At 38.8% G+C, this 21,370-nt stretch overlaps 1 protein-coding gene and 1 long non-coding RNA gene across 6 annotated transcripts in view; one reads left to right on the forward strand and one right to left on the reverse strand.

Annotated features, from left to right (window-relative positions):
* Window positions 1-21,370, reverse strand: part of LOC131941744 (E3 ubiquitin-protein ligase HERC2) — a 216,560-nt gene that overhangs the window by 157,896 nt on the left and 37,294 nt on the right. For all 5 annotated transcript variants that reach the window (XM_059301211.1, XM_059301212.1, XM_059301209.1 and 2 more), the window contains 3 exons: window positions 7,195-7,395; window positions 4,975-5,194; window positions 4,251-4,392 (listed from right to left, as the gene is read on the reverse strand). In XM_059301211.1, the coding sequence (XP_059157194.1) occupies window positions 4,251-4,392; window positions 4,975-5,194; window positions 7,195-7,395 (563 nt within the window). The remainder of the gene's footprint in view (window positions 1-4,250; window positions 4,393-4,974; window positions 5,195-7,194; window positions 7,396-21,370) is intronic.
* Window positions 3,094-4,159, forward strand: LOC131941746 (uncharacterized). The gene is made up of 3 exons (XR_009386675.1): window positions 3,094-3,257; window positions 3,771-3,838; window positions 4,011-4,159. It is a non-coding gene; the product is annotated as an uncharacterized LOC131941746 (long non-coding RNA).

A 21,370-nucleotide genomic window follows, 5' to 3' on the forward strand; every position in this document is an offset into this window, starting at 1 on the left:
TGGCATGTTTTCAATAGGCTCAAGTTATGGAATGTTTTCAATAGGCTCAAGTTATGGAATGTTTTCAATAGGCTCAAGTTATGGAATGTTTTCAATAGGCTCAAGTTATGGAATGTTTTCAATAGGCTCAAGTTATGGAATGTTTTCAATAGGCTCAAGTTATGGCATGTTTTCAATAGGCTCAAGTTATGGAATGTTTTCAATAGGCTCAAGTTGTGGTGTGTTTTCAATAGGCTCAAGTTATGGTGTGTTTTCAATAGGCTCAAGTTATGGAATGTTTTCAATAGGCTCAAGTTATGTTGTGTTTTCAATAGGCTCAAGTTATGGCATGTTTTCAATAGGCTCAAGTTATGGCATGTTTTCAATAGGCTCAAGTTATGGAATGTTTTCAATAGGCTCAAGTTATGGAATGTTTTCAATAGGCTCAAGTTATGGCATGTTTTCAATAGGCTCAAGTTATGGAATGTTTTCAATAGGCTCAAGTTATGGTGTGTTTTCAATAGGCTCAAGTTATGGTGTGTTTTCAATAGGCTCAAGTTATGGAATGTTTTCAATAGGCTCAAGTTATGGTGTGTTTTCAATAGGCTCAAGTTATGGCATGTTTTCAATAGGCTCAAGTTATGGCATGTTTTCAATAGGCTCAAGTTATGGTGTGTTTTCAATAGGCTCAAGTTATGGTGTGTTTTCAATAGGCTCAAGTTATGGAATGTTTTCAATAGGCTCAAGTTATGGCATTTTTTAATAGGCTCAAGTTATGGCATGTTTTTAATAGGCTCAGGTTATGGAATTTTTCAATAGGCTCAGGTTATGGCATGTTTTCAATAGGCTCAAGTTATGGAATGTTTTCAATAGGCTCAAGTTATGGCATGTTTTCAATAGGCTCAAGTTATGGCATTTTTTAATAGGCTCAAGTTATGGCATGTTTTCAATAGGCTCAAGTTATGGCATTTTTTAATAGGCTCAAGTTATGGCATTTTTTAATAGGCTCAAGTTATGGCATTTTTCAATAGGCTCAAGTTATGGAATGTTTTCAATAGGCTCAAGTTATGGCATGTTTTCAATAGGCTCAAGTTATGGAATGTTTCAATAGTCTCAAGTTATGGTGTGTTTTCAATCAGCTCAAGTTATGGCATGTTTTTAATAGGCTCAAGTTATGGAATGTTTTCAATAGGCTCAAGTTATGGCATGTTTTCAATAGGCTCAAGTTATGGAATGTTTTCAATAGGCTCAAGTTATGGAATGTTTTCAATAGGCTCAAGTTATGGAATGTTTTCAATAGGCTCAAGTTATGGAATGTTTTCAATAGGCTCAAGTAATGGAATGTTTTCAATAGGCTCAAGTTATGGCATGTTTTCAATAGGCTCAAGTTATGGAATGTTTTCAATAGGCTCAAGTTATGGTGTGTTTTCAATAGGCTCAAGTTATGGTGTGTTTTCAATAGGCTCAAGTTATGGAATGTTTTCAATAGGCTCAAGTTATCGTGTGTTTTCAATAGGCTCAGGTTATGGCATGTTTTCAATAGGCTCAAGTTGAGACCTTGGGAATTATTTTGACTAGTTATTCCATGTTTTCAGTATTAAAAAGCTGGTTTGTAATGTTTGTAATTTAACACTGCACCTTTTTAAGCAATTGAAATAGTAAGATAAAAACAAATCAGATCTTATCTAGTACCAGAGAAAAGACATCTGTTGTTTATTTTAACACAATATTTTTATCAAGTTTTAAAAAGCTCATGTTTTTATCTTCTGACATGTCAAGTTTTAGAATGCCCATGTTTGTTTGTTTTTTCTCTGACTCAACATGTCAAGTTTTAGAATGTCCATGTTTGTTTGTTTTTTCTCTGACTTAACATGTCAAGTTTTAGAATGTCCATGTTTGTTTGTTTTTTCTCTGACTCAACATGTCAAGTTTTAGAATGTCCATGTTTGTTTGTTTTTTCTCTGACTCAACATGTCAAGTTTTAGAATGTCCATGTTTGTTTTTTCTCTGACTCAACATGTCAAGTTTTAGAATGTCCATGTTTGTTTTTTCTCTGACTCAACATGTCAAGTTTTAGAATGTCCATGTTTGTTTGTTTTTTCTCTGACTCAACATGTCAAGTTTTAGAATGTCCATGTTTGTTTTTTCTCTGACTCAACATGTCAAGTTTTAGAATGTCCATGTTTGTTTGTTTTTTCTCTGACTCAACATGTCAAGTTTTAGAATGCCCATGTTTGTTTGTTTTTTCTCTGACTCAACATGTCAAGTTTTAGAATGTCCATGTTTGTTTGTTTTTTCTCTGACTTAACATGTCAAGTTTTAGAATGTCCATGTTTGTTTTTTCTCTGACTCAACATGTCAAGTTTTAGAATGTCCATGTTTGTTTTTTCTCTGACTCAACATGTCAAGTTTTAGAATGTCCATGTTTGTTTGTTTTTTCTCTGACTCAACATGTCAAGTTTTAGAATGTCCATGTTTGTTTGTTTTTTCTCTGACTCAACATGTCAAGTTTTAGAATGTCCATGTTTGTTTGTTTTTTCTCTGACTCAACATGTCAAGTTTTAGAATGTCCATGTTTGTTTTTTCTCTGACTCAACATGTCAAGTTTTAGAATGTCCATGTTTGTTTGTTTTTTCTCTGACTCAACATGTCAAGTTTTAGAATGTTCATGTTTGTTTGTTTAAAACAGTCCTACAGTGCATCACTTTTGATTCTAATGTAAGTTGAGCAATAAATCAATCAAACTAATTTTAGCAACTTCACTTAAGTTGCTTTGGTGAAGTGGCTCTTGCAGCTAAAGTAATGAGACATGACTAAGTCAGATTCACCTTAGAGCTGGCATGTACTGAGTCATGTTTGACATGATTGATCAGTTAAAAATTCCTGTATCAGCAAGGACCAACACACAAAGATTGTCATAAAAAATTCCTGTATCAGCAAGGACCAACACACAAAGATTGTCATAAAAAATTCCTGTATCAGCAAGGACCATCACACAAAGATTGTCATAAAAAATTCCTGTATCAGCAAGGACCAACACACAAAGATTGTCATAAAAAATTCCTGTATCAGCAAGGACCATCACACAAAGATTGTCAAAAAACCTGGCCTATATAAGCTGGCAACAACAGTAAGTTGCCTGGTACATGTGTATAGAGTTTCTCTTAGCTTATCACTGCTCATTATTTGGTTTTTGGTCATCAGCCACAAGACTAGCAACATGATCATCTTATTTGTAATGGCCATTGTCTGTAGCATGAGCTTCACAACTGCTGCAAGTGAGTACAGTATACAACATACAGCCCATCCAACACACAGCCCATCCAACACACAGCCCATCCAACACACAGCCCATCCAACACACAGCCCATCCAACACACAGCCCATCCAACACACAGCCCATCCAACACACAGCCCATCCAACACACAGCCCATCCAACACACAGCCCATCCAACACACAGTACACAATACATATTTTATACTGCATGTAATTGTTGTGTCTTTAGCTGCTGATTGTATGCACATGATTGTTGTGTCTTTAGCTGCTGATTGTATTTAATGATTGTTGTGTCTTTAGCTGCTGATTGTATGCACATGATTGCTGTGTCTTTAGCTGCTGATTGTATTTAATGATTGTTGTGTCTTTAGCTGCTGATTGTTTTCACATGATTGCTGTGTCTTTAGCTGCTGCCTGTATTCACATGATTGTTGTGTCTTTAGCTGCTGATTGTATTTAATGATTGTTGTGTCTTTAGCTGCTGATTGTATTTAATGATTGTTGTGTCTTTAGCTGCTGACTGTATTCATGGAGCTACAGCTTGTGCTCATCACACACTGGTGTCTTCAGAAAATGGAGAGGTAGGGTGTAGATAGGTTTTTTCAATATGTAGGTTTTATCTAGACAGGTTTTATCTAGACAGGTTTTATCTAGACAGGTTTTATCTAGACAGGTTTTATCTAGACAGGTTTTATTGGTTTGATGGTCGAACTAATTAGAGATTTTAAAAGATTTATTTTTGTATTTGTGTAGGTGTTTTGCTGCGATGACAGTTATACTAACATAGCTGCAGGATCGTCAACAATTAACGGCGTGACACACACTGTTTGCATGTGTCATAACTAAACATGGCTTTAAAACTGAAATTCTACTGAAAAATTAAAGGTCCGAAATCTGACAAATTGTTTTCACCAAAACAAATCTAAATTAACATTTACAGGGAGATGGAATGATGGGAGACACAGAGGCCAATACACAGACAAAGGTTTTCACCTGTAATAGCTCTCCACATAGATCTGAATCCTCCCCTGATCTCCATGCACGCCGCAAAAAAGCAAAGGCAAAACTAAGGGCGGCCCTTGAGCCAACTCTGGCTAGCCCCATTGTGGCTTTTTCTACTGGCTTTACCAAAGTGCTGGAACAAAATGTAGGGCTTTATCATGTGTAAAACATATCTAAATGCTTTATCAAAGTGGTAAAGCAAATGTTAGGGCTTATCAAAGTGGTAAAGCAAATGTTAGGGCTTATCAAAGTGATAAAGCAAATGTTAGGGCTTATCAAAGTGGTAAAGCAAATGTTAGGGCTTATCAAAGTGATAAAGCAAATGTTAGGGCTTATCAAAGTGGTAAAGCAAATGTTAGGGCTTATCAAAGTGGTAAAGCAAATGTTAGGGCTTATCAAAGTGATAAAGCAAATGTTAGGGCTTATCAAAGTGGTAAAGCAAATGTTAGGGCTTATCAAAGTGGTAAAGCAAATGTTAGGGCTTATCAAAGTGGTAAAGCAAATGTTAGGGCTTATCAAAGTGGTAAAGCAAATGTTAGGGCTTATCAAAGTGGTAAAGCAAATGTTAGGGCTTATCAAAGTGATAAAGCAAATGTTAGGGCTTATCAAAGTGGTAAAGCAAATGTTAGGGCTTATCAAAGTGGTAAACCAAATGTTAGGGCTTATCAAAGTGGAAAATAGATGCAAATGTAGAGGGGTAGTGTGTGTTCAATACCTTTTTTGCTTGTTAAGATTGCTCTGATTAGCCTGTCGCTTCTTTGATGGGGCTCTGCGTTCAGCTTGGTTCTGTCTGCAAAGAGCTGTGAAGTAGCGCTCCAATACAGCCAGGCGTTGCTGGAGTCTTGTCAAAGAAAGGGAAGAACTGAAGGCTTCCAGACTCATTTGCTGGTGCTCCTGGAGTAGGGACTGGAGGCACTGCTGCAACTTGTGGCCATCTGGGGGACATAGAGCTTAAATGTAGCAGGTAGCCATCTGGGGGACATAGAGCTTAAATGTAGCAGGTAGCCAGCTGGGGGACATAGAGCTTAAATGTAGCAGGTAGCCATCTGGGGGACATAGAGCTTAAATGTAGCAGGTAGCCAGCTGGGGGACATAGAGCTTAAATGTAGCAGGTAGCCAGCTGGGGGACATAGAGCTTAAATGTAGCAGGTAGCCATCTGGGGGACATAGAGCTTAAATGTAGCAGGTAGCCAGCTGGGGGACATAGAGCTTAAATGTAGCAGGTAGCCAGCTGGGGGACATAGAGCTTAAATGTAGCAGGTAGCCAGCTGGGGGACATAGAGCTTAAATGTAGCAGGTAGCCATCTGGGGGACATAGAGCTTAAATGTAGCAGGTAGCCAGCTGGGGGACATAGAGCTTAAATGTAGCAGGTAGCCAGCTGGGGGACATAGAGCTTAAATGTAGCAGGTAGCCATCTGGGGGACATAGAGCTTAAATGTAGCAGGTAGCCAGCTGGGGGACATAGAGCTTAAATGTAGCAGGTAGCCAGCTGGGGGACATAGAGCTTAAATGTAGCAGGTAGCCAGCTGGGGGACATAGAGCTTAAATGTAGCAGGTAGCCAGCTGGGGGACATAGAGCTTAAATGTAGCAGGTAGCCAGCTGGGGGACATAGAGCTTAAATGTAGCAGGTAGCCAGCTGGGGGACATAGAGCTTAAATGTAGCAGGTAGCCAGCTGGGGGACATAGAGCTTAAATGTAGCAGGTAGCCAGCTGGGGGACATAGAGCTTAAATGTAGCAGGTAGCCAGCTGGGGGACATAGAGCTTAAATGTAGCAGGTAGCCAGCTGGGGGACATAGAGCTTAAATGTAGCAGGTAGCCATCTGGGGGACATAGAGCTTAAATGTAGCAGGTAGCCAGCTGGGGGACATAGAGCTTAAATGTAGCAGGTAGCCAGGTGGGGGACATAGAGCTTAAATGTAACAGGTAGCCATCTGGGGGACATAGAGCTTAAATGTAGCAGGTAGCCAGCTGGGGGACATAGAGCTTAAATGTAGCAGGTAGCCAGCTGGGGGACATAGAGCTTAAATGTAGCAGGTAGCCAGCTGGGGGACATAGAGCTTAAATGTAGCAGGTAGCCAGCTGGGGGACATAGAGCTTAAATGTAGCAGGTAGCCATCTGGGGGACATATAGCTTAAATGTAGCAGGTAGCCAGCTGGGGGACATAGAGCTTAAATGTAGCAGGTAGCCAGCTGGGGGACATAGAGCTTAAATGTAGCAGGTAGCCAGCTGGGGGACATAGAGCTTAAATGTAGCAGGTAGCCAGCTGGGGGACATAGAGCTTAAATGTAGCAGGTAGCCAGCTGGGGGACATAGAGCTTAAATGTAGCAGGTAGCCAGCTGGGGGACATAGAGCTTAAATGTAGCAGGTAGCCAGCTGGGGGACATAGAGCTTAAATGTAGCAGGTAGCCAGCTGGGGGACATAGAGCTTAAATGTAGCAGGTAGCCAGCTGGGGGACATAGAGCTTAAATCTAGCAGGTAGCCAGCTGGGGGACATAGAGCTTAAATGTAGCAGGTAGCCAGCTGGGGGACATAGAGCTTAAATGTAGCAGGTAGCCAGCTGGGGGACATAGAGCTTAAATGTAGCAGGTAGCCAGCTGGGGGACATAGAGCTTAAATGTAGCAGGTAGCCAGCTGGGGGACATAGAGCTTAAATGTAGCAGGTAGCCAGGTGGGGGACATAGAGCTTAAATGTAACAGGTAGCCATCTGGGGGACATAGAGCTTAAATGTAGCAGGTAGCCAGCTGGGGGACATAGAGCTTAAATGTAGCAGGTAGCCAGCTGGGGGACATAGAGCTTAAATGTAGCAGGTAGCCAGCTGGGGGACATAGAGCTCTAGGCTGGAGCTTAATTATAAGACAAAGCTGAAGGCATAGTTTCAATAGGAAAACAAAGAGCTGGAGATACAAGCTTGATTATGTAGGTCTGTACCTGGCTGTTGGCCCCATGTCCAGCTGTCTATCATAGGCTGTGATGGGGGAGGCATGGTGTGCTGTTCATGAACCAGTGTTTCTTCCTCTTTGTCCAACTGTTGGCAGGGTGGGCAGTTGCAGCCATTTTTAGGTCCACAGTGACCGTCACAACAACTACATGACAACACCTTCATACCACAGTAGAATTTGCCAGTCTCCCCTGTTGATAGGAAATACATTTCAGTTCTCTTTGGCTCTTTAAATCTGTTCTTATTGTGACTACACTCCTACAAGCATAGCTCTAGTTGGACAGTGTTGACCTAGTTGGACAGTGTTGACATAGTTGGACAGTGTTGACCTAGTTGGACAGTGTTGACCTAGTTAGACAGTGTTGGCCTAGTTGGATGGCGTTGACCTAGTTGGTGTGTTGACCTAGTGTTAGAATGTTGACCTAGTTCACCTAGTGGTAGAATGTTGACCTAGTTCAACTAGTGGTAGAGTGTTGACCTAGTTGTAGATGACTGACCTAGTTATAGAGGGTTGACCTGGTGGTAGAGGGTTGACCTAGTGGTAGAGGGTTGACCTAGTGGTAGAGGGTTGACCAACTGGTAAAGTGCTGACCTAGTTAACCTACTGGTAAAGTGTTGACCTACTGGTAAAGGGTTAACCTACTGGTAAAGGGTTAACCTACAGGTAAAGTGTTGACCTACTGGTAAAGTGTTGACCTACTGGTAAAGTGTTGACCTAATTGAACTACTGGTAAAGTGTTGACCTAATTGACCTACTGGTAAAGTGTTGACCTACTGGTAAAGTGTTGACCTACTGGTAAAGTGTTGACCTACTGGTAAAGTGTTGACCTACTGGTAAAGTGTTGACCAACTGGTAAAGTGTTGACCAACTGGTAAAGTGTTGACCTACTGGTAAAGTGTTGACCTACTGGTAAAGGGTTGACCTAGTTGACCTACTGGTAAAGTGTTAACCTACTGGTAAAGTGTTGACCTAATTGACCTACTGGTAAAGTGTTGACCTACTGGTAAAGTGTTGACCTACTGGTAAAGTGTTGAGCTACTGGTAAAGTGTTGACCTACTGGTAAAGTGTTGACCTACTAGTAAAGTGTTGACCTACTGGTAAAGTGTTGACCTACTGGTAAAGTGTTGACCTACTGGTAAAGTGTTGACCTACTGGTAAAGGGTTGACCTAGTTGACCTACTGGTAAAGTGTTAACCTAGTTGACCTACTGGTAAAGTGTTGACCTACTATTAAAGGGTTGACATACTGGTAAAGTGTTGACCTAGGTGTAGAATGCTGACCTAGATGACTGGCAGTATATTGTTGACGTGAGCAAACTACGAATGATGTAGCACAAGTGACCCTATTACCCCATGTGCGTCTGCTTCCTTAATTATTGTCATGACAAGCCAAGGAGTTTTGATGGCGTGCTTATTGGGACAACGATAGAGAATTAAACACGGTGCTTGTATCCGTTTACGGTTGAAGTTAAATACGCTTCTTGTTTATTTCCTCTATCACAAAAAAAAAAATGATTCCAACAAAAAATATACTACAAGAGATGCTTATTCCATATATCAGTTAAAATTCCCAATGTCTGCTCTAATTAAAAATCATTAATACTATTTTCTTAAACTAACCCTACGCCTAACCCTAATAAATCCGAACCCAAACTAATATATACGGCGTTAATCATTTATATTTTTAAAGACATTTGCACTATAAACAAAATAAACCGAGAGTGATCTCCCCTAAACTTTCTCGGATATTCTAATATAAAACTACGAGGGATGGCAACTCAGCACATAGACAATATTTGTAATCCATTTTTAATTACTTTAACTTTTTATAATAGAATGGAATCTCGTAGAAAAAAAAGAATTGCACACTAAGTGCACGCCTAATAAAATGTGCATAATAGTGCGGGATATTATTAGTAGTTTATAAATGTACGTGCGTTTTTTTTTTGAGAAATCGGTAATAGCGTAAATTAGTACTTCCGGTCAACGAAAATTACTCAAAATTTGATAGAAGTTAGAGAATTAGATGTATTACTTACATGTGAAATTACATTTATCTATCTGAAATAGTACTCAAGTTATAGGCTTTTGAAAAATTCAAAGTAGAAAAAGTACCACTTCCGGTTATCGGAAATCGCTCAAAAGTTGATACGGATCTACGATTTTGATAAAATACTTATATATTAAATTTCATCAACCTAGCTGTAACGGTTATTTACGCTACTTCCGATTTCTCAAAAAACTAATGTAAATTTTTAAAGTACTAATAATATTGCGCACTATTATGCACTTTTTTATTTGGCGTTCGCTTGGTGTGCAATTCTTTTGTCTACGAGATTTTATTCAATTTTTAAAACTTTAAGTATTTAAAATGGATTAAAAATCATGTCTATAGCTCGAGTTCCCATCCCCTGTTATTTTATATAAGAATATTCGAGAAAGTTTAGGGGAGATCACTCCCGGTTTATTTTAAATAAGTATGCCTATAACTATATATAAAAGCTAAATATTGATGTCCGCTTAGTGTTTAGAGGAAATACGCACGTTAATTTCTGTTCTAAGAAAGTGAAAGCACTTCCGAGTTTCAAACGAGCAAGTTTAAAAATACAAATGTTAACTAAGAGGATGAGCGGTGGGGCTAGTTACATTTGTCAGGTGAGATGGTCAGAATAGAGTCCTTTCATATGACGTCACGTCCGTTCGTGATACCTACGCCCGCCGCCACAGTGGTGTACACAAGACGTAAACACAATCAGCTGTTCGCCAGCGCTGGACGTGTTCACCAGCGCTGGACGCGTTCACTGTATGTAAAGAACCGCACCCGCGGAAAAGGAAAAATACGTTAAAAAACTTGAACTCTTAGGAATTGAAGATCCTTATACTGTTATTGACAGTTTCGTATAAATAAATATGTGGACAAAATTTCTAAATAAAAATACTGTTAGTAATACTGTTTGCGTTTAGAGTTAAAGTAGCCGAATCTGATCAAATGCAGTTCTCGATACTTTGTTTCATGTAAGGACAGTAAAATAATAAACTTCATTTTAATTATAAAAGATAACTATTAATAAAACAAATATGCTCGACCTTCACAAATACTAATAGTAAAAGACAAAGTCAAAAGTAATAGGCTAATAAGAATAATAAGATCTAATAGTAGGCCTAATACCTGGCTCCGCTGGGTAGACATAGAATCTAGAATCTACTTCTTTACTTTAATTACTTTAGATCTACATTCGATTCAAAATACACCCATAATAAATCAAAAGTAGTCATAATAGGCCTAATAAAGCATTTAATTGTCTCTAAGATCTAAAATCTCGCTCTATTATCTAATCATTTTTTTAGCAAACGAAATTTTCTGAAATTGAAATAGATTATATGACTAGACTTAGATCTAGAATCTGCTACTTAAATTAAATTGTAAAAACTTTATACAAGCATGTAGTTGATATTATTGTAGTAGAAGGCTTTAATAAATTACTAAGGCCTACCTACTTTGTTGTCTTTTTACAGCAATATGTATCTGATACTGGACTGAGTTTAATTAAATTCAAATTCATATCTAGTAATTGGTCTACTAAGTTTTTGTAGCCTAGTAGTACAATCTAGATCATACCAGCCAACAACAAATAACCACATTATTATTATTTGGTTAATGATTAGGCTAAATTTTTTTTTAAATCCACTGTTTATAAAAGAAACAAATCAAGCTAGAAACATTATAAGTGAGATGGTTTAGAATAATAACAATGGACCCAGTCTACAATTGATACAATTGCAGGTCTACATAGGGCCTACAGTCTAGTAGTTTACAGTAGGCACCTAGTGTGTAGCTAGTATACTAGTGTGTAGCTGTCCAGAGTTAAGATTCTTAATGCCTTAATGCTTTCCCCTGATAAGCCGTGTGTGCTATAAATGGCATAACATGACACCGAGGTGAGAAGTGTTGAGGGGAGAGCAGTGGGACTTTCCCCTTTGTTCTCCCTGCTGGGCCCTGAGGGTCAAAATTATATAAGAAATACTATCTCTGTGGGGCTGGGTATCAAGGAGGTGAGACATTTTCAGGGGAGGGCAGGGCAGACTCCTCTTTGGTTTTATTGTGGGCTAGATACAGGTGGGGGCAGCCATCATGAGGGTTGAACGTCAGTATTAATGTGTCTGATCACTTCCCTGCTGGATTATAAGGGTCTTAAATTGTATAACATGCTACCCAGATTGGTTATTACCCATGGATTATATTAGCCGTTGTAGTGTGGGTTTTGTAGGAGTTAAGTGGTCTCACGTTTGCTACAGTAGATAACCTCTAATATATTACTGCATTTGATCAGCTTCGTCTACTTAAACTCTAAACGCAAACGGTATTACTAACAGTATTTTTATTTAGAAATTTCGGCCACATATTTATATTATCCACGAAACTGTCCATAACTGTATAAGGATCTTCAATTCCTAAGAGTTCAAGTTTTTTAACATATTTTTCCTTTTCCGCGGGCGCGATTCTTTACATACAGTGAACGCGTCCAGCGCTGGTGAACACGTCCAGCGCTGGCGAACAGCTGATTGTGTTTACGTCTGATGTACACCACTGTGGCGGCGGGCGTAGGTATCACGTGATTTAGGTCACGTGTTTGCAAGGACTCTATATGGACAGGTGTCTCAGGTGAGATGGTCAGAATATGGACAGGTGTGTCAGGTGAGATGGTCAGAATATGGACAGGTGTGTCAGGTGAGATGGTCAGAATATGGACAGGTGTGTCAGGTGAGATGGTCAGAATATGGACATGTGTGTCAGGTGAGAGGGTCAGAATATGGACAGGTGTGTCAGGTGAGAGGGTCAGAATATGGACAGGTGTGTCAGGTGAGATGGTCAGAATATGGACAGGCGTGTCAGGTGAGAGGGTCAGAATATGAAAAGGTGTGTCAGGTGAGATGGTCAGAATATGGACAGGTGTGTCAGGTGAGACGGTCAGAATATGGACAGGTGTGTCAGGTGAGATGGTCAAAATATGAAAAGGTGTGTCAGGTGAGATGGTCAGAATATGGACAGGTGTGTCAGGTGAGATGGTCAGAATATGGACAGGTGTGTCAGGTGAGATGGTCAGAATATGGACAGGTGTGTCAGGTGAGATGGTCAGAATATGGACAGGTGTGTCAGGTGAGATGGTCAGAATATGGACAGGTGTGTCAGGTGAGATGGTCAGAATATGGACATGTGTGTGTCAGGTGAGAGGGTCAGAATATGGACAGGTGTGTCAGGTGAGAGGGTCAGAATATGAAAAGGTGTGTCAGGTGAGATGGTCAGAATATGGACAGGTGTGTCAGGTGAGATGGTCAAAATATGAAAAGGTGTGTCAGGTGAGATGGTCAGAATATGGACAGGTTTGTCTTAAACTTTGTCAGAGGCGATTTGTCTTTCTGAAAAAAAAACGATTGAATAGGTGTGAGACACAAACAACGCCACTTTATATAAACAAATTCTATTATTTTACGTGTTAGTGTGTTATAATCTTTAACTTTTGTGAATATTTTCACTTGAACTATGATAAATGTTATGCCAGTGGCTCACCCAACACGTGACTGGAAATTAGGAGTTGGGGTGGGGGAGTAGCGAGATAGGTATCACTGTTGTAATATTGAGCATATAGGGTACGAGCTCATGTGAAATAAACATTATTTAATTTATACATTATTTACTGTCATCTCACCACAAAAAACTTTGAACATTTGGAAAAAAAATTCTAGAGTGTTTTCTGTTATAAAAACTAGCCACCTGACTTTATTAGTTAAAATGAAAGAAGCATCAATGGTTACTTGATCATTACATTTGATAGTTTTTTAACCTTGAGACCCCCACAAAAGAATTTTTCAAGATGGCCGCCCTTCCATGGCAACCATCTATAATAATAGTTTCTCTATCTATGTATCTATCTATCTATCTGTTGGGAAGGCTTTCAGCGTCTGCTGGAACGCTTTTACTATAGAGAAAACACAAGCAGAGTAAAAACATGCATAGTAATTCGATAAACCAAAATAAATGACGTAATCGATACTCTATAATAAAAACAAAATTTTCTGGGAGGGCGCGGAGACTGGTAAAATTATATAATTATATTTTGTTGAATGGGACTGTAGACGTGCTTTGTGTGTGTGGGGTGGGGGTGGGGGTGGGGGGGCAGAGCCCCATCCTCCCAAGTAGAGTCGCCTGAAAGAAACTTTAAATGAGACTTTTGTCATGATTGAGATTAGGTGCATGGTTTAGGGGTATGGCTACGACTATATTTAATATCAATGTGCAGTAACTACGCGCAGAGCAAGCTTAAATCCGATTTAAAATGCCGACTCTGGATAAAAATACGTTTTCAATGTTATTTTTCGTTTCCGTTTCAATTTGAAGTATAGGTGGTGAATTTGGTTTAGAGCAGGGGTCTCCAAACTTTTCAACCCGAGGGCCGCATTAACTATCAAATATCAGTTCGGGGGCCAGTTTCTTCAAGACATCTCTTCGGGGTAGTAGCGCGCCCCCCTGAATAACGTGTACCGTGTACCGTCCACCCCCCTCCCCCATTAATGAAATATAATTTATGTAGAAATATATACAAATTTTAAGTGTGTCCCCCCCCCCGGAGAAAAAGGTCTGAAAGAAACATTGTGGGTGGCCAACAACACACCCAAGGTCCAACTTTGCTCTCAAATTATTCTTCGCTTATTTCAATTTTGAAAATATTTGTTCACACAGCTATCTTGTTCCAAAATTTGAAAGGTACTTTGGTGCAAACGTTTTAATATTAGGAAAATCTTCCTTTTGCAAAAACTTATAAAAATCCACCCGCCCTTCTTTAAACGTGTCTCTAATGATTCCAGCTGCAGTTCATCTTTGCAACTGGCCACATTTGCTTCAAATGGGTTCTGAAACAGTCTCACTTTTTTCTGTCTTTGGATCCAAGTCAGAAAATCGCTACTGAAAATGCAGCTTGAAGTCTTTGATGATCTCGTATGCAAATGACGTGGGAAACTCAGTGGTTGCTTCAGCCGTAAAGACCTTGCACTACTGAGAGTGCATCAAATTGTTTGCTTGTACTTGTTCCAAAAACATGACAAGTTTGGATCTGAAAGCCGTTAGTTGAGTGTATAGATCAGAAACTAAATTTCCATTTCTTGTAGTTTTAAGTTCAGAAAATTTAAATGAAGAGTTATGTTTGCAGCAGAGGCCAATTTCTATACCCACTCTTCATCCAATATCTATACCCACTCTTCACCAGCTTTGTGGCTTGCATTTACTTTCAAGGAAGACACCTATTTCCTTTATCAACTTAAATACTCTGCTCAGAAAAATTTCTCGCAAATTAGCCATCTTACTGCTGTGAAATATGGTAAATCTTGCGATTCTGTGTATTTATCTTGTAACATGTCTCTGAACTATCTATATTCTCTCCGGTAACAGTGCCATACATTCTATGTAGGGAAGCCAGCTCTTGTGTTATGTTTATGGCCTCATCCACACCTCTAATGAACATAAGCAGTTGAGATGTGGAACAGCTGTCCAGCAACGAATCCATTACAATTAAAATATTGCTTGCATTTTTCGTTATTTGAGTCACGATGTTTTCACCAATGTCTGCAACACGGCGGGCAATGGTATTTGCACCCAAAGCTACATTTTCAAATTGTTTTGAATTTTCTGGACATAGTTTCTCAGCCACCTCTAGCAAACATTTATTCTGTGGACAAAAAGATCGCCGCGGGCCGGATTAGAGGACCTCGGGGGCCGGATGAGAAAACCTTGCGGGCCGCATCCGGCCCGCGGGCCGTAGTTTGGAGACCCCTGGTTTAGAGAAAAGAGAAAACGCCCTATTGAACTTGATGACGCGTGTATAATGGCGCGGAATAGTTTGATGAGACAGCCTACTAATTTGGACAAAATTTTAATTAATTCATAAAAAATTAATTAGGCAACCAATTAAGTCAAATTTAATGTCATGTTGCATTGTCTTCATGTCTTGACCCACGTACCAAATACGCACCGTATCTGTCAGAAGTGCCTGCAATTTCGCTCGGGCATTTCGAGCTAGACAGACTGACGGGCAAGTGGCATTCAGGCATTTGTCCCATTCGGGCAAGTGTCCATTCGGGAAATCGGCCTTCGGGCAAGAGTCTTTCGGAAATTTGTCGTAGACCCATTTAAATAGTGTATAATTTATTTTCTACTTTTTAGTGCATTACTAGACTACCCGTCATCCGTTGGATAACTGTGGGCTTCAGGGGTCATCCATAAAAAACATCACGTCTGTCACTCAGAGGCGTAGCGACCCTTCCCGGTGCCCGGGGACAAACTTTTCGATTTGAAGCCCCCCCGCCCCCCCCCCCCCCCGGCAAGATTTCGATTTGCACCCCCCCCCCCAAACTTTCGATTTGCACCCCCCTCAACCTTTCAATTTATTTTTCCAACCCATTTTGGCGCCCCCTAAGGTCGGCGCCCGGGGACATATGTACCCCCCCGCCCCCACCCCCTTCGCTACGATACTGCAGTGTCACTTATCGTCACAAAAAACAGACCCCACATTCAAACATATGTTTTTTATCTTTTAAAAACACCGAAAACAACGATTTCGGACTATCCCTTCATATACTGACGTCACAGGTGACTTACTCAACCCTACTTCACCTGCCCAGTGTCGCGCCAAGTCTCAGACAACATGTTTTTATCGTTTAAGAAAACGATTCCAGCCGAGCATGTCTCTGACCACACTATCCCTTCATATCCCTTCATATGCTAAGGACAAATAAACAGGTGAACTCTACTTCACCTGCCCTGTGCCCCACGAGGTCCTGATAGTCAACCTAATCATTCATTTTTTTTTCCTTATCATTCACATGTAGGCCTTAGAAAAAATAATTGAAAACGTACAGGAATGAATCTTTTTACTATTACTAAAGTCATTGTTTTAAACATTTATAATAATGTGGTTAATATACCCATGAATATATCATTAAATTAATTAACGGCTTTAAATTAGTTTGTAATTAACAGTGTTTTTAAGAAGGAACAATATTTACCACCCAAAATACCATTTTACAGCTCTACACATAATGAAGATTCTTCCCAATAACAAATCAGAAAAACAAACAAACAAAAAATGAGTTATCAAACATCACTATTCAGCCAAAGTTAAGCCATTGTTCTAAAACTTTTAAAAAAAAAGTGGTTAATCTACCTATGAATAAATCAATAAATTAATTAACGTCTTTAAATAAATGTGTGATTAACAGTCTGTCTGCAATAAAAAATTATTGTCTACCTACATACTATTTTACAGCCCCCCCCCCCCCCCATATAAAGCAGTTTCTTTACAGTCTTTACAGTAAGAAATCAGACAAACAAACAAAAAATATTCAAACATGTAAACAAACTTGACTTTTAGTAGTATACTAGAATACCCGTCATCCGTTGCATAACTGTGGGTTTCGGGGGTTATCCATCAAAAAACATCACGTCTGTCACTCAGAGGCATAGCGACCCTTCCCGGCGCCCGGGGACAAACTTTTCGATTTTAACCCTCCCCCCCCCCAAGATTTCGATTTTCAACCCCCCCTCAAACTTTTGATGTGCACCCCCCCCCCCCCACTCAAACTTTCGATTTGAACCCCCCTCAACCTTTCAATTTATTTTTCCAAACCATTTTGGCGCCCCCCCTCCTCGCTACGCTACTGCAGTGTCACTTATCGTCACAAAAAACAGACCCCACATTCAAAAATATGTTTCTTATCTTTTAAAAACACCGAAAACACCGATTTCGGACTATCCCTTCATATACTGACGTCACATGTGACCTACTCAACTCTACTTCACCTGCCCAGTGTCCCGCCAAGTCTCAGACAACATGTTTTTATCGTTTAAAAAACGATTCCAGCCGAGCATGTCTCTGACCACACTATCCTTTCATATGCTTAGGACAAAGAAACAGATGAACTCTACTTCACCTGCCCTGTATCCTTCCAAGTTAAGATAGGCAATTTTATCATTCACATCTAAAAAAAAAAATTGAAAAAAAAATATCATTGGCATATTGGTCTAGAACCTGTGCCACCCGCATGAGAGCGGACTACGCTACCAGCTTAGCTATTTACTCGTGACGTCACACATGAATTTTTATACTATACTTTTTAGTTTCCGCGCATAGATCTAGATCTAAGTCTAGTAGTAGATCTAGAATCTAGTAACTTTCAAATTAAGTTTTATCTTAAATTAGCCAAACAAAGATTTATATAAAATAATTAAGGCCTGAAATAGATTCTAGATGTATTAAGGCCTGAAATAGATTCTAGATGTAGAATTTACATTAAGTCTAGATCTAGAATTTACATTGAGTCTAGTGACCTAGATCTAGGCTAGATCTAGATCTAGGCTAGATTCATAACCTTCCTTCGACAGCTGATCTTTAGATCTAGAGAAATTTATTGTAAAACTAAATGAAAAAAGACAGTTTAAAATTGATATAAGTGTTGGAACGTAATAAATACAGCAAACGGACGTATTGTTAAAGTTATGACCGACAGAAAATTAGATTTAGAACGCGTTAAACTTTTGAATGGGAACACAATTTTCTTCGATAGACGCCGCCATTTTATTGTACTAAAGAGTAAACAAAAACCTGTGACGTCACTATTCCCACAAAGTTTAGTCGATGTTTTAACATTTTAAAAAAAAATGGGTTACTCTACGTATGAATAAATCAATAAATTAATTAACGTCTTTAAATAAATTTGTGATTAACAGTCTGTCTTAAAACAAAAAATTTTCTCTACCTACATACTATTTTACAGCTTTCCACGATGAGTGCAACCATGAGCAATAGTCAATCAGGCAAACAAAAAAAAAACAAATAAATATTCAAACATGTAAACAAACTTGACTTTTAGTAGTATACTAGAATACCCGTCATCCGTTGGATAACTGTGGGTTTCGGGGGTCATCCATCAAAAAACATCACGTCTGTCACTCAGAGATATAGCGACCCTTCCCGGCGCCCGGGGACAAACTTTTCGATTTTAATCCCCCCCCCCCCCCAAGATTTCGATTTTCAACCCCCCCCCCCCCCTCAAACTTTTGATGTGCACCCCCCCCCCCCCCCCCCCCCCCCCCACTCAAACTTTCGATTTGAACCCCCCCTCAACCTTTCAATTTATTTTTCCAAACAATTTTGGCGCCCCAACATATGTCCCCCCCGCCCCCCCCCCTTCCCCCCTCCACCTCCTCCCCTTCCCCCCCTCGCCTCCCCTCCCGCCCCCCCCCCTCCTCGCTACGCTACTGCAGTGTCACTTATCGTCACAAAAAACAGACCCCACATTCAAAAATATGTTTCTTATCTTTTAAAAACACTGAAAACACCGATTTCGGACTATCCCTTCATATACTGACGTCACATGTGACCTACTCAACTCTACTTCACCTGCCCAGTGTCCCGCCAAGTCTCAGACAACATGTTTTTATCGTTTAAAAAACGATTCCAGCCGAGCATGTCTCTGACCACACTATCCTTTCATATGCTTAGGACGAAGAAACAGATGAACTCTACTTCACCTGCCCTGTATCCTGCCAAGTTCAGATAGGCAACTTTATCATTCACATCTAAAAAAAAAAAATTGAAAAAAAATATCATTGACTTATTGGTCTAGAACCTGTGCTACCCGCATGAGAGCGGACTACGCTACCAACTTAGCTATTTACTCGTGACGTCACAAATGAATTTTTATACTATACTTTTGAGTCTCCGCGCATAGATCTAGATCTAAGTCTAGTAGTAGAATCTAGTAACTTTCAAATTAAATTTTATCTTAAATTAGCCAAACAAAGATTTATATAAAACAATTAAGGCCTGAAATAGATTCTAGATGTATTAAGGCCTGAAATAGATTCTAGATGTAGAATTTACATTGAGTCTAGTGACCTAGATCTAGGCTAGATCTAGATCTAGGCTAGATTCATAACCTTCCTTCGACAGCTGATCTTTAGATCTAGAGAAATTTATTGTAAAACTAAATGAAAAAAGACAGTTTAAAATTGATATAAGTGTTGGAACGTAATAAATACAGCAAACGGACGTATTGTTAAAGTTATGACCGACAGAAAATTAGATTTAGAACGCGTTAAACTTTTGAATGGGAACACAATTTTCTTCGATAGACGCCGCCATTTTATTGTACTAAAGAGTAAGCAAAAACCTGTGACGTCACTATTCCCACAAAGTTTAGTCAATGTTTTAACATTTAAAAAAAAATGGGTTACTCTACGTATGAATAAATCAATAAATTAATTAACGTCTTTAAATAAATTTGTGATTAACAGTCTGTCTGCATTAAAAAATTATTCTCTACCTACATACTATTTTACAGCTCTCCAGATAGAGTCGAACATATCACAATACTCGATCGGACAAACAAACAAAAAAATAAATATTCAAACATTTAAACAAACTTGACTTTTAGTAGTATATAGATAGATAGATTACATAAAAAGCTTGCTATTGTTGTGAATGGACTTGAGTTTAATGAATGAGTTTGAGAGTATGTGTGTGGTTGAATGGGTTTAATAAAGATGCTGATGGTTTGAGAGTATGTGTGTGGTTGAATGGGTTTAATAAAGATGCTGTTGGTTTGAGAGTATGTATGTGGTTGAATGGGGTTAATAAAGACATTGATGGTTTGAGAGTATGTGTGTAGTGTGATTAATAAAAGATTCTGAATGATGACAAAGTAAATAAGGATGTGACGTAGGAGAGTATGTGTTGATTGTGAGGGCAAAAAGTAGAAGTCAGTCTTAGTCTTGTTCTCGTCATGTTAGGATCTATAAGTCTTCGTTCTGTGTCTGCCGTTGATTAGTCGTGTAGAGTTTATGTAATAAAATATTAAAATATAGCAAAGACGTTCTGCACTCTATATTGGATCGTCGTACCTCGTTCATCCACGTTCAGCATCGACCCTGTCCAAGCGCTCACTTTACAATAGTTATTAAAACGTTTTTTTACAAGATTTTATTTAACTCACTTCCTCGTCCGTCCGTCTAGATCGAAACGCCCGAGCGAAATTACAGGCACTTCTAACTGACAGAAGTTATACTTACTTTTGTAAAAAATTAAAAGCCGTTTGGGAACCATCAATTACACTCATTTTAGTATTTTTGTAACGAATATAAGCAGTTAATCAATTAAAATATTTTCAAAAACTGCCCTCTATCTCTCATTAAAGACAATCGGAATGGCCAGGGAAAAAAAACAATAAAAAACAGAACAATTTTTTTCCATGATAGAAATACACATTAGTGGTCTATGGTTGATAGCGTAGAATTGCATTTATTTTAAATAATATAACCCCAATCTTCACAACATCCAGACTATACTAATCCATCCTAATATATAATGGCCCCCGTGCGCACTTCTCTCTCTCTGTCTGTCCGCAAAATATTTTCGCCGGACATCACATCAGAAACTGCAGCTATATATGAAGAACTTTATACGGACTTTTGTTGAAAATAATATGTTAGATGTTTTAAATGTATAACCAGAATTTTATTTAAAGAAGAAAAATAAAAAATAAAGGCGTATTCGAATGTAGAAAAACAATTTTAATTATGCAACCGGAAAAGTGTTTAAACTTGGAACAAGAACGCATTTAACAATGACGTCGCTTATTGTTTACAGTAAAAATAAACCGGGAGTGATCTCCCCTAAACTTTCTCGAATATTCTTATATAAAATAACAGGGGATGGGAACTCGGGCTATAGACATGATTTTTAATCCATTTTAAATACTTAAAGTTTTAAAAATAGAATAAAATCTCGTAGACAAATTAATTGCACACCAAGTGAACGCCAAATAAAAAAGCGCATAATAGTGCGCAATATTATTAGTACTTTTAAAATTTACATTAGTTTTTTGAGAAACCGGAAGTAGCGTAAAGTACTACTTCCAGTCAACGGAAATTACTCAAAATTTAACAGAAGGTAGAGAATTAGATCTTTTACTTACATGTGAAATTTCATTTATCTATCTGAAATAGTACTCAAGTTATAGGCTTTTGAAAAATTCAAAGTAGGAAAAGTACCACTTCCGGTTATCGGAAATCGCTCAAAAGTTGATACGGATCTACAATTTTGATAAAATACTTA

Source organism: Physella acuta, unplaced genomic scaffold (assembly GCF_028476545.2).
Source record: "Physella acuta isolate Inbredline_101_S28 unplaced genomic scaffold, ASM2847654v3 ptg000372l, whole genome shotgun sequence".
Lineage (NCBI taxonomy): Eukaryota > Metazoa > Mollusca > Gastropoda > Physidae > Physella > Physella acuta.